Below are 15,441 nucleotides of genomic sequence, written 5' to 3' on the forward strand. Positions count from 1 at the left end.
CTGGAAGCTCGTGCCCGAGTTGGATATGACCTCAATGGGCTCGAGCACCCTACGGGCATTTGCCCGTTACAATAAGAGCAGGATTTGAGGAATATTGGTAAGGCAATGTAGTTTAAGAAGGCTGAACTAATCAATCCACCAGAAGTTCTGGTTTAGAGCCAGCAGATCCAGCAAATCCAGCGGGGCCAGCATCGACACTATTATATATTTTGTACATGTTGGAGGATAGTATCAGGTATAAGTGCCGCGTGGTGCCGTTAAGCCTGTCATGACCAGAACAGATGTAAATAACAGTTAACTATTACTTATATTAGTAAGTATAGCTAATTCTTACTAATTCTTAGCTAGGGAGGTATGTTAAAGTACTGTATCTTTAGTACTAGATTATATATTTTATACTTACTTATCTTGCCTATTCTAGTTAGTCTTATTTAACTAGAATATACATAACTTCTGGTCTTATCACTCCTTACATAGAAAATCACATACATTCATGGACACAGCATGAATATGTCCCAGTTTGACCTCTATATGCTCAGATTACCAGCATAATCATATTATGATATTACCTGCAATCTGACATAAGATATCTTATTAAGAGAATATTATAAATAATCTATAAACTATAAATCTATGGGCCGTGCTGGTTCCAGATGGGAGGCATAGTTACACGACAGGAAAATACCAAGAGCTTTTTGAGGAAGGGTTCCTAATAATTTTCACCTAATGTTAGCCTGAATTGGCCTCATTTGTGTATATCATCTGTGTACCTGATATACTAATTTTCATCTGAGAGCGACTGGTGATAGAGCAATCAGTTCTCATTGATCGCCCTGGTATCTGTTATCTAGTACTAAGCATATATATGGTGGCTGGGCATGATTCAACCAAGGGGTTGAATCATAATAGGTCTTTTGCCTCAGTTGGTTAATCTTCGCAGCCCAGCGCGGGGTTCTAACAGTATCATTGCTTTGAATATCAAGAACTCAGTTCTTACCCAGAAATGATAAGCAGTCTACTCATCCGAGAGAAGGATCTATGCTGGCGATTATCTATATTCCATCTAGTCCCACAGACGCCCGGAGCTGTCATAGCATTAGTGATTCTAGCATCTCCCGTCCTCATACCATTTGTGGTGTCCTACATGAGAATTGCAAGACAATTGAAGATCAGAGGTCGGATCTCTGCATTCGCACCCAATGATCGGACAGATACAGCCGTACTATGTCTCAGCGGCTCCTCAGGCGATTGTATTGGCGGTACATGAATCATCCCTGTGTCACAAACTCAACAGATCGCGGACCTTTTAACTGCCAGGCCCAGCCCAATGCAATTTTCTCTTCCTGCAACTCAATTGAATTGTCTTTCAGCATCTAGACTACCCAGGTTACCACACAATGACTAAGGACAATGAATACGGGATTATCGTTCTTCATGACCCGGCGAACACATCTGCTACCGACGAGAAAAGCTGGGATAATAATATCGTTTTCGAGTAAGTTTTCTTATCAATCAGATGCATCATTACCTATATTTTGCTATGGAAGGCGACGGCGGCTTATCAGGATACAGTTTGGTCGCAATCCATGGCCTGAACGGCGACCCTATGCACACATGGACTCACACTGAAACTGCAGTAATGTGGTTAAGAGATCTTCTACCTGCGGCGATTCCAGACATCCGTATCATGACCTTTGGATATAATGCCCGCTTCAAGAATTTTACCGCGCAGCAAGATCTACGAAGTATATCATTGAAGTTGCTCGCTGAGCTAGTAGATCTCCGGACAACGGAAGATGTCAGTGACAGCCCGGCCCGTTCTCAGCAATATTTCGCTAACTCGACCTTAAGGAGAAATCCCGGCCTATTGTGTTTGTTTGCCACAGCCTGGGGGGAATTGTAGCGAAGAAGGTGACTGCCCCTTGTTTGATCAATTTAGGACCTACACTTAGCCACTGAAGGCGCTGTTGATAGGTTGTACCGAGGAGCAAGAGCACGTCCAGCAGGCTGTATATGGAATCTTATTCCTTGGTACGATTATCCCGAGGATTCGGATTTACATCATCTTTTGACAAGGGTTAGGCACCCCTCATAACGGTAGCAGCCTCGCAGCCATGGGAAAGGTCCTGGCAAATATTGTCTCAGCATTTTCGCCAATAAGAACTCCCCGCGCGCTTATAGGGACACTGCAGAAGGACTCCGAGGTCCTGTTGGAGATCACTGAGGACTTCCTCAAGAGGAGAAGAAAGATCCACCTTGCATCCTTCTACGAGCTCGAGTTCACCTCCATCGGCCCTTTCTTAAGAAAACTAGTAATTCCATCTCCTTTGATTGTTTGACATGGCTAAAACCGCCTTTAGATTGTCGACCAGCGCTCCGCGATTCTAAATGTTCCCTATGAGATCACCGTCCCCCAATTCGCCGACCATAGGAATATTGCCAGATTCAGATCTTCGCAGGATCGGTCCTTTCGCCCTGTGCTTTCTCGGCTGAAAGAGTTTGCTCAGACCCTGGGCAGTGGCCATTCGGGTGAAACGCGGTCCCTCACGGACCAAAACAATGGTAGAATTCTAGGGACATTCTTGTCGTGCCATACTGACTTCTACATAGAGTCTTCCATTCCATTCGACCTAAAGACACAGCCATGCTCGTTCTTCCGCGGAAGAGATGATGTATTTGATATGCTGGATGTGTACTTCCATGAAGACCAGAAGCCATCACAAAGCAGACGGACATTCGCAATATGTGGCCTTGGTAGGTTCCTGCATGATGATATGTATATACTCTTTTGCTAATTTTGCGCAGGGGGGACGGGGAAAACACAGACAGCTTTGCACTATGCCGTCCGGAATTTGTCAAAGTATACGACAGGGATTGGGTTTATAAACGCAACATCACTGGTCTCGCTTTCGGCAGACTTTGACCGCTTACATGACCTTCTTAGGCTTGGAGATTCTAAGAACAAGATCGGAGCTGTTAAAAGTTGGCTATCTCGTCCTGAAAACAGTAAATGGCTTTTGGTGTTCGATAACGCCGATGACCTGGACACAGTACCAGTTCATCAGTTTTACCCGGCCGTGAACTGGGGCCACATTATTATCACCAGTCGTGACCAGGCGGTGATTGGCAGCATAGCCGAGAACGGCCACATTTTGAGTCCCCTGACGGAGAACGACGCAGTGCAACTACTACTCGAAAAGTCAGGGATCCAGCGCCCTACCGAAGGTGATATTGAAGACGCAAGGACCGTCACAGGACTTCTCGGGTCTCTCCCTCTCGCCTTGGTACAGGCTGGGGCATTCGTTCGCTCAAGACATCGAAGTCTTCGGGAATATTGTAGGCTGTATACGACTCGGCGAGATGATTTGCTTGGCTTCGCATCACGTCTTGGAGACTCTGAAAAGTTGGTCTTAACGACCTGGGAAATCAATTTTAAGCAAGTGGAGCGGGAGTCCTCGGGAGCTGTCTCTTTGCTTCTTCTATTCTCTTTTCTGGAACCATCTTCAATTCCGGAAATGCTTCTACATCGAGGCACCACTCCCCAAAGAAGATGGAGTGAGGATGGTGAAATGACCGAGGTAAATGCGGAAATGGAAGGGGTGGACAAACAATTGGTCCAGGTCATCCAAGGAGATTTTGAGTTTGACATGGCCGTGGAGAAGCTACTTTCCTTCTCGCTGATTTCCTGCAACAAAGAGTCCGAGGGGCTTAGAAGCTTTTCCATTCATCCGCTTGTCCAGTACTGTGCTACAAAACGGTTATCATCGGTTGATGTGAGGAAATGGCGATGGCAAGCTCTTTTGCTCGTTTGTCATGCGTTTCCGAGGAATCGCTTCCTTGAGCCGCTGTAGGTTCCTTCATCTTTCTTCGAAAATCAGTTGCTAATGCCTGCTACAGAAATGGAGACGTTGGAAGGACTTTGTTACCCCATCTGAGTCGAGCCCTTTCTGAATACGATACGATGTGTCTCGAGCACGGAGACCCTGCCTCCTTTCGGCACGAACTCGCATCGACTCTACTCGCCGCTTCCCGGTTTTCGAATGCAAAATGGAAGGTCGAAGCGATTGACCGTACCAAAAAGCTCCTCGAAGATGACAGTGATCGTTTTCTTAACGCCTGGCTAGCACTTAGGGAGAGCTCGGTAATGAGAATGTCGGGAAAATTGAGAGAGTCGGAGAGCGCCCTGTATAGGTTCTTGCACGACGCGGCTGTACCCAAAGAGAAAGAGTTGGAATTGAGTAGGAGATATAACGCCCAACGTGGGGAGCTTGTCATTTCGTTCGCGGAGAACCTAATTCGCAAAGGGAAGCTCATCGAAGCCAAAGCGGAGTTGTCAGAGTGGAAGCCGCTGGACATTGCCCCTTCCTCTCTTGAAAAAATAACTTCAAGAGCCCGAGACATAACTCTGGGTAAGATCCTTCGACTCCAGGGCCTCTTCCATAAAGCCCTGGCTCAACTCGATGGTATCCTTCAAGGCTGCCTTCTGGACGAATACTTTGAGGGAACTGGCTGGTATCGGGTCCTCCTTTCCGAAGTCGCCGACCTACGTTGCGCATTGGGCCAGCCGCTTGAGGCTGAAAAGCTCCTGATTCAGGAGTTGACCCCAATGAGAGAGAAGGGCACTCAAGACATTGCCACGGGCCGACGGCTAAGAATGTCGCTCGCGGAGACCTACCTGGAACGAAACATGTTTGCGCAGGCGGAGGAGCTTCTGCTGGAGCTTCAACGCGCATTTTCGTCTTCTGGTGAACCGGACTATAATGCCCAATTCTACATTTTCCGTGTCTGGATTTCCCTGGCGAGGATTTCTCATATGCAGTCTGAGTCGGAGCAAGCGATTTCACGCTGGAGAAATGCTTTATCGGCCTTGGAGCGCCTGGGCCAGGACAAGAGTTTCAATGCTGGTCTTGTGCGTTGTTCCGTCGCTCATGCGCTTTTAATGACTGGATGTGAGACGGATAGCGCGCATATTCTGCAAGAGGCGAGAACAAACATGGCATCAGAGGCTCGGGTATATTGGATTCCCGTTTTCAATTCCCACTGGCATGACTACATTACCAAAGCCACGCAAGTTTTTTGACGGCATGTATGGAGTTTATTTTAGGCGCTGATTGACAGCCGACAACCGAAACCTTCAGTAGCAAGCACCGTAAAAATAAGTCTATAACTATAATCCCTTGGTGCAATCCCGGCAACTATTATCAGATAGGATCATAGGGCGGTTGCGTCTCGTAGCTGTTGCGGGGTAACGGACTTAGTGTGCCACGTGCCAGCTGAGATTACCTGACACTGACAGACTCAGGAAGAATCCGAATTAAACCATCACAGAAGCCACAATGAAGCGGACTTACGAGGTATTTCCCTCCACAGAGCTGTGATACCCGGACTAACAACGCGAAGAATGCACTCAAACTCCTCGAAAGTAGAAGACGTAAAGCCCGACCAACGAGTCTGACAACTTCGGTTTCCACAGCCCAAGATACAACGACAACTAATCGAAATTCTCTCAGAGGCCTACCGAGCTTGGTTGGGATGAAGGAATGGCTGCAGGTTTTAGGGCACTCAGTACGAGATATCAATGAACTGCGATACACTGGCGATCTGACTTGTTCCAGGATAATGCGGTCAACAGCTTGAATGTAATCCATGTCAGCGGCACAAAGGGGAAGGGTAGCACCTGTGCTTTTACACGGAGCTTTCTTCATGCACATAGCATGAGGACAGGATTTCCCAGGAGGATTGGACTCTACACCGGCCCACATTTGCAATGCGTTCGCGAAAGAATCCAAATTGACGACCATCCGGTCCCGGAAGATTTGTTTACCCGATATTTCTTCGAAGTGTGGGATCGCATTATGCCTAAGGATGTAGAGCTGGACTCGGGAGTCGCTAGGCAGCCTCGTTACCTGCAGTTTCTCGCCCTGTTGGCTTTCCACACCTTCATCAGAGAAGAGGTTGATGCGGCAATTTTCGAGGTCCACCATGGCGGAGAGTATGATGCAACAAACGTGATACAGAATCCCGTTGTAACCGGAATCACATCGCTTGGAATGGATCATGTTGCACAGCTTGGCCCTACCATCGAGACAATCGCTTGGCATAAAGCTGGAATATTTAAATCGGGTGCGCCTGCTTTCTCCGTAACCCAGGAACCAGACCCCGCGGAAGTGATGCGAAAGCGTGCTCTTGATAAAGGCACTACTCTGACGTTCGTATCGGCGAATGAGTGCCTTCCCACTGATGGTAGGGTACTCAGCGTCCCAGTTCAACGGTTGAACTGTTCCTTAGCGCTCGAGCTCACTAAAGCATTTCTTCGAACCAAGGCACCTGGCCATACACTTAGTGATGCAGACATCCGGCATGGTGTGGAAAATTTCCGGTTGACTGGGAGATTCGAAATTATTGGTGAAGGGCAGTTACAATGGTTTGTGGACGGGGCGCACAACGTTCTGAGTTTAGAACAAACTGCAGAATGGTTTGCCAGGAATGCCAACAATGAGCATAAGTAAGTCAACCAATCCAGTTCAAGTAGCGATCAGCTAAGATAGTAAGGTGTCGCGCCCTTATCTTCAGTCATTTATCAGAAGAGCGAGATGGGGTGACGCTCGTACGATCTTTAGCGCATGCACTCTTCAGAAACGAGGTGAAACCTGGCCACGTCATCTTTACTACATATCAGGAGAAAGAGGATGACCCTATCGGTGAGTAGAAAAGGAAGAAGCTTCTGCAGATCTTGACTGATGAAAATACGTTATATCGACAGACCAATCCATCAAAGCCTCTGAGCCACGATCACATGACGTATGTGCTTTGTACGCCTCGGTGTGGAAGGGACTTGATCCCCAGGCTATGGTTACAACTGCGCCAACGATTGAGAGAGCGGTAAGGCTTGCCAGGGAAACAGGGGTCCGTGAAGATGGAATGCAAGTGCTTGTTACGGGGAGCTTATACATGGTTGGTGGAACACTCAAATTTCTGAGGCCATCGTCGCGTACGACTACAGATGATTAAGGCGATGATTCGAGATGTGGATAATATTGAGTCCTTGGATTGACTGCCCCGTTTCAGACACTACATAACAGCACACGTGGGAATACAAGCGGATATTATTATTAGAAGCCGGCTTACCGTAATACGTTCAAGCCTAAAGGCTTAAATGAGAGGATTGTCAATCATTCCTTAATGACAGTATGACTAACTAGTTACTCAGGAGCTTCATGAGCAAAAGACTGAGCCTACTGGAAGGGACTGGGAGTTACGGGAATTCATTCTCGGCAGATCGAAGTTGTCAATACAGAGACTCTCATATAGCTATTTAGTTTGCACAGATCCCATAGGAGATCACCCAGGAGTAATTCAGTTGATATTTCCAGGCACTTAAGGATATAGAACTACTGCAGTGAGCCCATGGCAACTCTCCCTGCTGAACTAAGTGACAGGGAGAAAACACGCCGTTTTACTCAGTCCATCGCATGCCAATCGTTAGTTCCTCAAGAATATCTACAAGATGCATTTACTTAGGAACTTCTGATTGCAGATATTGCACTGAGAGTGAACTTGCTGAAATATGTTGGGTGTCATTGCATTTGACATTTTGTAACATCCCCATGGCTGTAGAATTATTGTGTTTGCTTATCATAGTCTAAGGTCCATTGACCTAGTCAGATGAATAGAATTAGGGTGCTTATTGAAATACACAATACATGATGGAGGTAATCCTTGTTAAATCCCCTTGTTCAGGCTCTTTTGTTCATGGCCCGTTCAAACTTTCATTTCAAGCGACTTTGAACTATACAATTAACCATTCCTCTTGACACCCTGCTGAAAAGGCACTTCAGAACTCTCCACAGTTACTAAGACCAGCAATATCAACATCCTCCGCCACCTCCGCTACCACAACTTGCACCACAGTTTGCAGCACAAGCAGCCGCAATCGCCTGTGTTCCACAAGCCCCACAACTAGAAGAAGCAGTGACCGACACCACAAAGTTTGCATTTGGCGCATTCCAGTCCTCAACCGGAGACACCGCACACGATCTAGGCGGCGCGCACCCCTCAAGGCCCCAGAACACCCGGTCCCTCTCCTGCCCCGTCCTCGGCATGTGCAGCTTCTCTCGCAAGGTCTCATAGCCTTGAGCGCGGGATTGACGAGTGTTCGAAATCCACTTTGCGACGAAGAACTCGTCGTGCGTGCGATGCTCCAGCGCGTGGCTATACGGCTGTGCGCGGTTGATACCGCCTAGCTTAATTCGATCGGTTGCTGGGTCGGACTGAAGGTGGAGCCATTTTGTTGCGGCGCGGAAGTGCGGGTCATTGGACATGGCTGTCGCCCCGGCGCAGAGTGTGTCTAGTGCTGTGAGGAGGGTGAGGCGGTTCTGCATCCAGGTCACTTCGGATGGAGGGTTTGATTCAGAGGGAGGGTAGGCGAGTGCGTTTCTTGAAAGATGGAGGGCAATGATCGACCAGGAATCGAATGGAAAGGCCCAGAGGTGCTTGGACAGTGTGCAGTCACCGCATTTGACGGGGTAGCGGTAGAGTGCTTCCGTGCAGTCCCAGGGGAAAAAGTTCTGGTGGGGATAGAGATGTTGCTTGAATCCGGCCCAGTCGAACCAGTACTCGTGGAGTGAGTCAATCAGGTCGGGCCCAGTGTAACAACCAAAGTGGAAGCGGCGGATATACTCCTCTGTCAGTCCATATGGGACGTCGCTGATGGTCGTTGGGTGAGAGAAGGGATTCTGTGTCGCGCCAGGGCGACATAGGAAGCTTACTCGGTAGAGGGCTTGCGGGGGGTCTTTTTCCGAGCTAAGGATGGAAGCCTCAGAAAGAAGGGGACCGAAAACCTGCCAGTCGAGCAGCGAGTCACAGAATTGCTGGCAGTTGTTGGTCGATGCGTCCCATGCGAGTGTGGTTTTGCTGTCCAGTAACTTTCCCGCGATACTTCTGAGATAAACAGACACCCATGGACTGAGAAATGTTTTGACTTTGTCCTGCAACTCGGATCGTGTACCATATGCGCTGTCACTGCTTGCTTTCACTAAGAGTTCAATGATCTCGTGCTCTGCCGTTGACAAAGGCCAGCCCGTGAAGGGAGTTCCGACGACTTGCTTCAGGATAGCTTGGAAGCGTTTTAATTTCTGCGGACGAATGCCCGGCTGGCGCCACAGCTGTCTCTCCAACTCTCCACAGACGGCAAGGGAAATACGGTCCGCTTTTTGCTGCCCTTGTCCGAAAATTGGATCACGAAGGGTTATTCCAGCCCCATTTCGACTCCTGCTATCATTAGCACTTTTCCTCCACACGGCAGAGCAGACTTACTCTTTAGTGCCGTTTTCAAAGACCAGTGGTCCTACTCGAACAGCCACACGGATGTTCTTCCATGGATTCTCCTGGACGAAATCCTGACACAGCCACTCGTCCCCGACCAGGCGCATGTCGCCAGACCTCCAAGCGGCATCATATTTGGCAGACCGCCTGTTGTAGTCTTCTTGAATCACCTTCGCCAAGGGAATAGGTGCATTCGACAGGCCTGTTCTCTTCCGCGCCTCCTGGACGCCCAAGTACTTTGCGTCCGCCAAAATCTGCATCTCTCTTCTGCTCCCCAGCATATATGGCCGCGAATTTTCCGTATGCCGTCTGCGACAAGCCCTGCACCGAGCATGCCTACCGACGCGGGCGACGACCTCATCCGCGATGGAATGCTTGTGTTTTTTGGTGTACGAGGCGTCTCCGTAATGGTGCTCCCAGTAGCAATCTTCGCAAATCGTCTGGGTGGACCTGCCACTGGCTTCAAACATGTTCCCCCGGATGACCTGCTTGCATTCACTGCAAGGGAGGACAGACGGGATGGGACACCCTCTCAACCCTTTCTTGGTCATTCGTAGCTGCGGGGTGAGAGGGCTGGGTGTGCCTGATGCTGGTGAATGCTCGATGGTTTTCTCAATGTCCAGGAATCCAGCTGCTTGAAGGAGCAGCCGTGCTCGCCGCTTGGCGGTATCTGTCTCTATAGGACGCTGTGCCAGGCGTTTGTGCACGGCGAGATTCACCTTCGTCCTGGCCTTCGCGGCGGCCAACTCCATTGCACGGATTTGCGCGCTTCTCACCAGGCGCACTTTGGCTTCAGTTGTACTGGGAGATATTTGGGAGGCGAGCTGGGGGGCTGTCGGCGATGACTGCGGAATGACATTGGCGATGAATGTGTCGAAGCCGCTGACCAGTCTATCGTTCTCGTCTGAGTGGATGTGCTGGAACTGCGGTTGCTGCCATTGTCGTAGAGTGGAAACAATGCAGTCGAGTTCTTCATTGACACCGGTCCAGTAGAGGGATTCAAGCTCTGCTAGAAGATGATCGGCTGCATTGCCGACTTGAGTCCAGGCAGAGTTGCCTGATTTCTCCGAGGTAACAGGCTGAGTCCGACTGGACTTGTCAAATAACCGGGACAATCGCGACATTTGGATGGATGGTTAGGCTGCTAAGAGAGTGATTGAATGACTATGGAGCAGAGTATGACTTTATATCTTCTCCCCTGTGGTGTTGCAGGATCCAAGCCTCCGTGTGTCTGGATGGCGCCTGATTGTAGGATTCCGGGCAACACACAATCCGCCTTGCGCCCAGGTAACAGGTTCACGTGTCGCTCTACCCGAGCTTGGAGCCTGCTGGGTTCGTATTCGATGCATCAAGGCGTATTCCGCCATGCTCGGGCACCGGCGTTGACTCCGCCTGTTCCCATCGCTGACTCGCAAGCTGCGCCTCACGCTTGGCATGGCCCACTGAGGTCAACTGACCTTTCGATATGCCCAGCAATGGCATCTATCACCGAATATTTAACGTCGAGAAGAAACGGAGAAGGACTCGGTATTGTTGCATCCACGATCAAAATGACCATCCTATGCACGACATCGCAGACCGAACTGCACAGTGAAAGCAGACTTTTGAATCCCCTGCTGCGCTACGACTCCTTTTGTAAGCGGTATTTCCACATTAAGGAAGGGATACTGGTTCCCGATCCTACGATCTTCAAGAACATCAATGCGCCGATTACATTGACTGATTCTACGTGCCTCCCCGATGTTGCTCAATGTTCCGCACACTTGGAACTGTTGCAGGCGATCAACCACATCCGCCGGGAAGTCCTCAATTCGACCGAGTTAGACACGATCCTCGACATCAAACCGCAGAAGCAAACAGTGATCAAAAACAGAGGTTACCCGTCGCAGGAAACGATCGAGGTAAAGGACAAGGGCTTTGCGCAGAGACGGCAGGTCAAATGGCCGTTTTATTTAAGGCTTGGAGTGGCGCGATTCGTTGTGTGGTTGAAGAAGATGGATGAGACGTTAGCGTCGAAGGAGAATGAAGCCCTTGAGGTGCCGGCCTGTCCTCCGCTAGGTATGTTATCCATCTATAGCCGAGCAATGAGCTGATGAATAGATGTTCTCATCGCGTGGCACTCGGCCCTCTTGAACCCGGGGTGGTTCAGGAAGTATTGTGAGACCCATGAGATTATGCGTATGCGGCGCGTGCTATTTCCATGGAGCAAGATTGTAAGTCATCGTCCGAGTTGAAAGTCGAAGCTGACTGGTTAGCACCAATGCATCAACACCGAGGACTGGAGTTTCAGCCTGCCATCCAGCGCAAGGGATAACTTCAGGGATTTAACTGGCCAGGAAGCAGACTTACTGGCCTACCTTCTTAGCCCGAAGCCCGAGGTCTATACCGCTCTTTTATTCGTTTATCGGGACTCTGCCCCCACAAACAGACTCTACCTGAGGAAACTCGACCTTCTCCGTCTAAAGAAGATAGAGAAGCCACCGCACAGCGCCTTCGCTGCATCCTGCTACGCAGCCGCCCACCCAGACACAGATGCGACATACCTTTTTGCAGCGATTGAGCGCCAACGTGTCTTCGTCGACAAGATGGTAGGATATCTCTGGATCCGCAGCCCCGGCGTCCACGGGACTCTATCCAGAGCGATTACCCGCTACGAGCACTTCTTAGAGCTGTTCAAACTCCGCCCGGGAACTATTCTTGTCCCGACGCTGGACATTGACCTGGCGTGGCATACGCACCAATGCTCGGCGAGCATGTACGAAGCCAGTATGGAACAACGGGCGGGGAGGTTCATCAACCACGACGATACCATCCCCTCTGGCGTGCTGCGGACGCAGTCGGATGAGACTTCGGTGCTATTCAGGGAGCATTTCGGCCTGGAGTATCATGTTTGCCTGTGCTGGGAGTGCCAGGCCATTCAATCGGCTGTTGACGAGTGGAATGACGACCGAGAGGTGGATTTTGAAAAGCTGGCGGAGAAGGTGGTGGAGGATTTGGCGTCTCATCGGGTGCTTGAGCTGAACCGGCGAGAGCAGATGCGATGAGATCAGAGTAGCCTCTTAAGATGCCAACAATTATAGGTAAACGTGCCATAGTACGCATTACGGATGTACTTTGCGATTAGTGCGATTAATCTAACGGGTCAGTCGAGTCATTACTGGCACTACTGGCGAGCTTGTATTCATATATAAGTGAGCTCCACTCCGTCTCATCATCAACTCTGCTATTGTCTGCAAGTTACAGAGTTCACCAGACAAAAAACATGAAGCTGCTCCTCCTCCTTGCAAGCACTGCCCTGGCAACATGGCACAAACCTCTCCCAGGCCAGTTCTCCCTCCTCGCTCGCGACTCCAATGGCAACTGTACCGCCAAAAACACCTGCTCTGACTGCTACGGCGCAGGAAACATCCTCTGCGACAACGCAGGCTGCTTCAATCCAAATAAGGGGGAACAATGCTGTAGAGATGGCTGTATAACTTCCTCCCGCGACAACCCTACCACTACTGACAGAACTAGATACCTGCGTAGCCAAAGATAACTCCTGCTGTGACACTCTGGTACCTCCCCATCCCTACACTCACTACCCATACTGAAGAACAAAAGGGAACAGGAACACCAGGAACAGATGGCCTCCTTCCCCTGCCGACCGGGTCCGCCTCCGCCTCCTCGACATCCGGCATATTCGACACAATAATCTGCACACCCGAGCAGACCAACGAAGAATGCTGCTCCCAGAGCGGGCTCTATCCGTCCCTGAAATGGTGCTACGGAAGTTACCCCGACCAAATGTGCTACAACCCCAAGCACCAGATCTGCTGTTCCGAGGGGACGGTGTGTTTCGGCGAGGGGTGCTGTGACTTGGTCGTATGTTTTTCCAGTTGTCAATGGAGACTGAGTCTGACGATGACTAGAGCGCGAGTGCTATCACGCCCGATCCAGTGCGTGCAACTGCGTTGCCCGATGGAACTGGGTCGGTATCTGCGTCTACGTGGGGCCTGGGCACCTCGCAGACGATGGCGGGGATGAGTGCGACTGCTACTGCTACTGCTACTGGCAATCCTGCGACCTCTTCGCCAACTCCGAGCCAGAGAACTAATGCGGCTCTGGCGACGGGAATCAATGGTCTGTTGATGGGTGTGGGAGTGGTCATGGCGGGACTGGGGTTGTAGGCTCGAGCGCGAGGGTAGCTAATGCCAATCGGCTGTATACGAGTCGATCATTTCATTTACCAGTAGGCTGAGAGAATCGTCTTGCTTGGAGGCTACGCCAAGGACAGAGTAATTTAGATCTCGTGTAGAATGGCCGTCGGCCAATGTGAGTGAGGCAGGCTCGTATTCGCGCTGATGGCTCGAATTAAGCATAGCCTTAAATATGTCCTGACAACTGAATCATCAGAGGCAGAATATCAGCCTCTGCGTGATATCATGACCAGTCTCACGGTTGCAGAGGTGTCAGGCTTGATCGCCGCGGGCGTGTTCATCCTGCAATTACTCCTCCCACTGTCTCTGCCCATCATTCTCATCGCTTTCCTGTTCGACGAGAACTCGATCATCAGTTGGTACGTAGTATGTTCCACATTCTGACAACGATCTAACAGGCCAGGAATGTGCTCGCCCGCTTTCTCCACTCAACCCTATGGCCCAGCATTCTCGGCTCCAGCACGGCCGCCATATCCGGCGTGCAGAAGAGGCTGACCATCACCGGGTACGCGCAGACGATCATACTCGGCGTCGTCTCCGTTGCCTCGATCGTGACTCCACTGGGCCTGTACGAATCCATTGAGCCGGCGGGGTCAACGACGCCCGAACCATTCGGCTACATCAAAGGCACATCGGCGTTCAGCTACGGCAGGCCGTTTCGCAGCGATGCCCCGTTCACGCGCAACTGCGGCCTCCGCCAGGCTTGTCCGGGGACGACTATGAACAAGACGTGCCACCAGCAGGGCCTGTTGGAGAATTGTACCGCCGTCTACGATAGCCTTATTCCTGAGCAGCTGGCGGGGGTGTTCCGCGACGGGGCGAGTGGGTTCCGCCCTTCGGTCTCGAGTATATTCGACATGCAGTACCGGACTTTTTTCAACGGGACGGACGCGTACAGCGCGCTGGGATGGTATGCGAAACCGTCGTATCGTTCTCTGCAGGTTCTGATTCTGGATGAGAAGGTCGAGGCTGTGGAGGGGTTGATTGTTGATATGGTGGATGGGGTGATAGGGTTTCGGAATCATACGGCGCCGTCCAAGGCGCTCAAGTACGGGTCGACCTGGGACGAGGATATCTTGTTCGTCCAGCCGGAGACGCGGTGCGTGCCATTGAACTTCGCAATCGATTTCCTGCTGCCGTCGGATCTAGAGACGACCTTGTCTGTGGTGAATCTGGTGCTGAAAGATCACGGAGGGCTGTCGAATCTCGCGCAGCCTCGCCCGTCAATCAGTGTTCCTGTTAATGGACACGATTTTGAACTATGGCAGAGAGCGTGGAATGCAGCATGGTATAACAACTTCCTGACGCTGGCATACTTCAATGCCACCGATCCGGATCCTACCAATATCACCCGTCTGGATGTCACGCCAGGACAGACATTCCAGCTAGGGAGGGCGAACTTTACCCTTGGATATCGCAACATCCAGACCACAATCAGTCTGGGAGAGTACCTCGATCTTAGCGTCAGCAACTCGACCGTGAACCCGCACGGGATCGCCCAAAAAGACTTTGACCTTGCCAGTAAGTCCTTCCCCCACCGACGTGACAAAACTAACAGGACAGCAACCCTCTGCGGCGGCACGACCTCCTCCAGCCCATCCACCATCAACAGCACCCTCATCGGCTGCGGCCTCGTCTACGGCGCTGCCAACCGCACCGACGGCGTCTCTCCCCTGCGAACAGACCCAACCTCCCCGTGGAGCATCCCCCTCTACACCTGCGCCAGCGCCGTCAAGGCCGTCCTCAAGACAGTCTCCTTCCGATACAACGGCACCAGCCTCGACGCACTAGCCATCACCTCCGTATCCCAAAAAACCTACGACTCCCCCCCGCTCTGGGCCGTCGAACACCTCCCGATAGAATCCTCGCAGAAGTCCACCCCCTCTGGGGCATCCTCCCCGCAAACTCAATCCCCAAC

At 50.9% G+C, this 15,441-nt stretch overlaps 4 protein-coding genes across 4 annotated transcripts; 3 read left to right on the plus strand and 1 right to left on the minus strand.

Annotated features, from left to right (window-relative positions):
- Positions 1–1,397: 1,397 nt before the first annotated feature.
- Positions 1,398–7,011, plus strand: CDV56_100406 (LipA and NB-ARC domain protein; the record flags this gene model as incomplete). Its single annotated transcript, XM_026754025.1, has 13 exons — positions 1,398–1,495; positions 1,573–1,798; positions 1,852–1,911; positions 1,962–2,031; positions 2,083–2,312; positions 2,361–2,562; positions 2,611–2,754; positions 2,806–3,847; positions 3,898–4,909; positions 5,616–6,243; positions 6,289–6,505; positions 6,553–6,701; positions 6,764–7,011. 13 exons carry the CDS (start codon positions 1,398–1,400, stop codon positions 7,009–7,011), a joined length of 4,326 nt encoding a protein of 1,441 aa, XP_026609728.1.
- An 857-nt stretch (positions 7,012–7,868) lies between these two features.
- Positions 7,869–10,448, minus strand: CDV56_101398 (uncharacterized protein; the record flags this gene model as incomplete). The annotated part of the gene is made up of 2 exons (XM_026755017.1): positions 7,869–9,270; positions 9,316–10,448. 2 exons carry the CDS (start codon positions 10,446–10,448, stop codon positions 7,869–7,871), a joined length of 2,535 nt encoding a protein of 844 aa, XP_026609729.1.
- Positions 10,449–10,874: 426 nt separating this feature from the next.
- On the plus strand, positions 10,875–12,368 carry CDV56_101818 (uncharacterized protein; the record flags this gene model as incomplete). Its single annotated transcript, XM_026755437.1, has 3 exons — positions 10,875–11,382; positions 11,425–11,537; positions 11,580–12,368. 3 exons carry the CDS (start codon positions 10,875–10,877, stop codon positions 12,366–12,368), a joined length of 1,410 nt encoding a protein of 469 aa, XP_026609730.1.
- A 218-nt stretch (positions 12,369–12,586) lies between these two features.
- CDV56_102058 (uncharacterized protein) lies at positions 12,587–15,044 on the plus strand (the record flags this gene model as incomplete). The annotated part of the gene is made up of 6 exons (XM_026755677.1): positions 12,587–12,782; positions 12,841–12,881; positions 12,928–13,188; positions 13,236–13,446; positions 13,720–13,882; positions 13,927–15,044. Coding segments are annotated over 6 exons (1,990 nt in total), but the record flags the coding sequence as incomplete, so codon positions are not given.
- Positions 15,045–15,441: the final 397 nt, after the last annotated feature.

The sequence above is a fragment of the Aspergillus thermomutatus genome (genome assembly GCF_002237265.1).
Source record: "Aspergillus thermomutatus strain HMR AF 39 chromosome Unknown NODE_429, whole genome shotgun sequence".
Lineage (NCBI taxonomy): Eukaryota > Fungi > Ascomycota > Eurotiomycetes > Eurotiales > Aspergillaceae > Aspergillus > Aspergillus thermomutatus.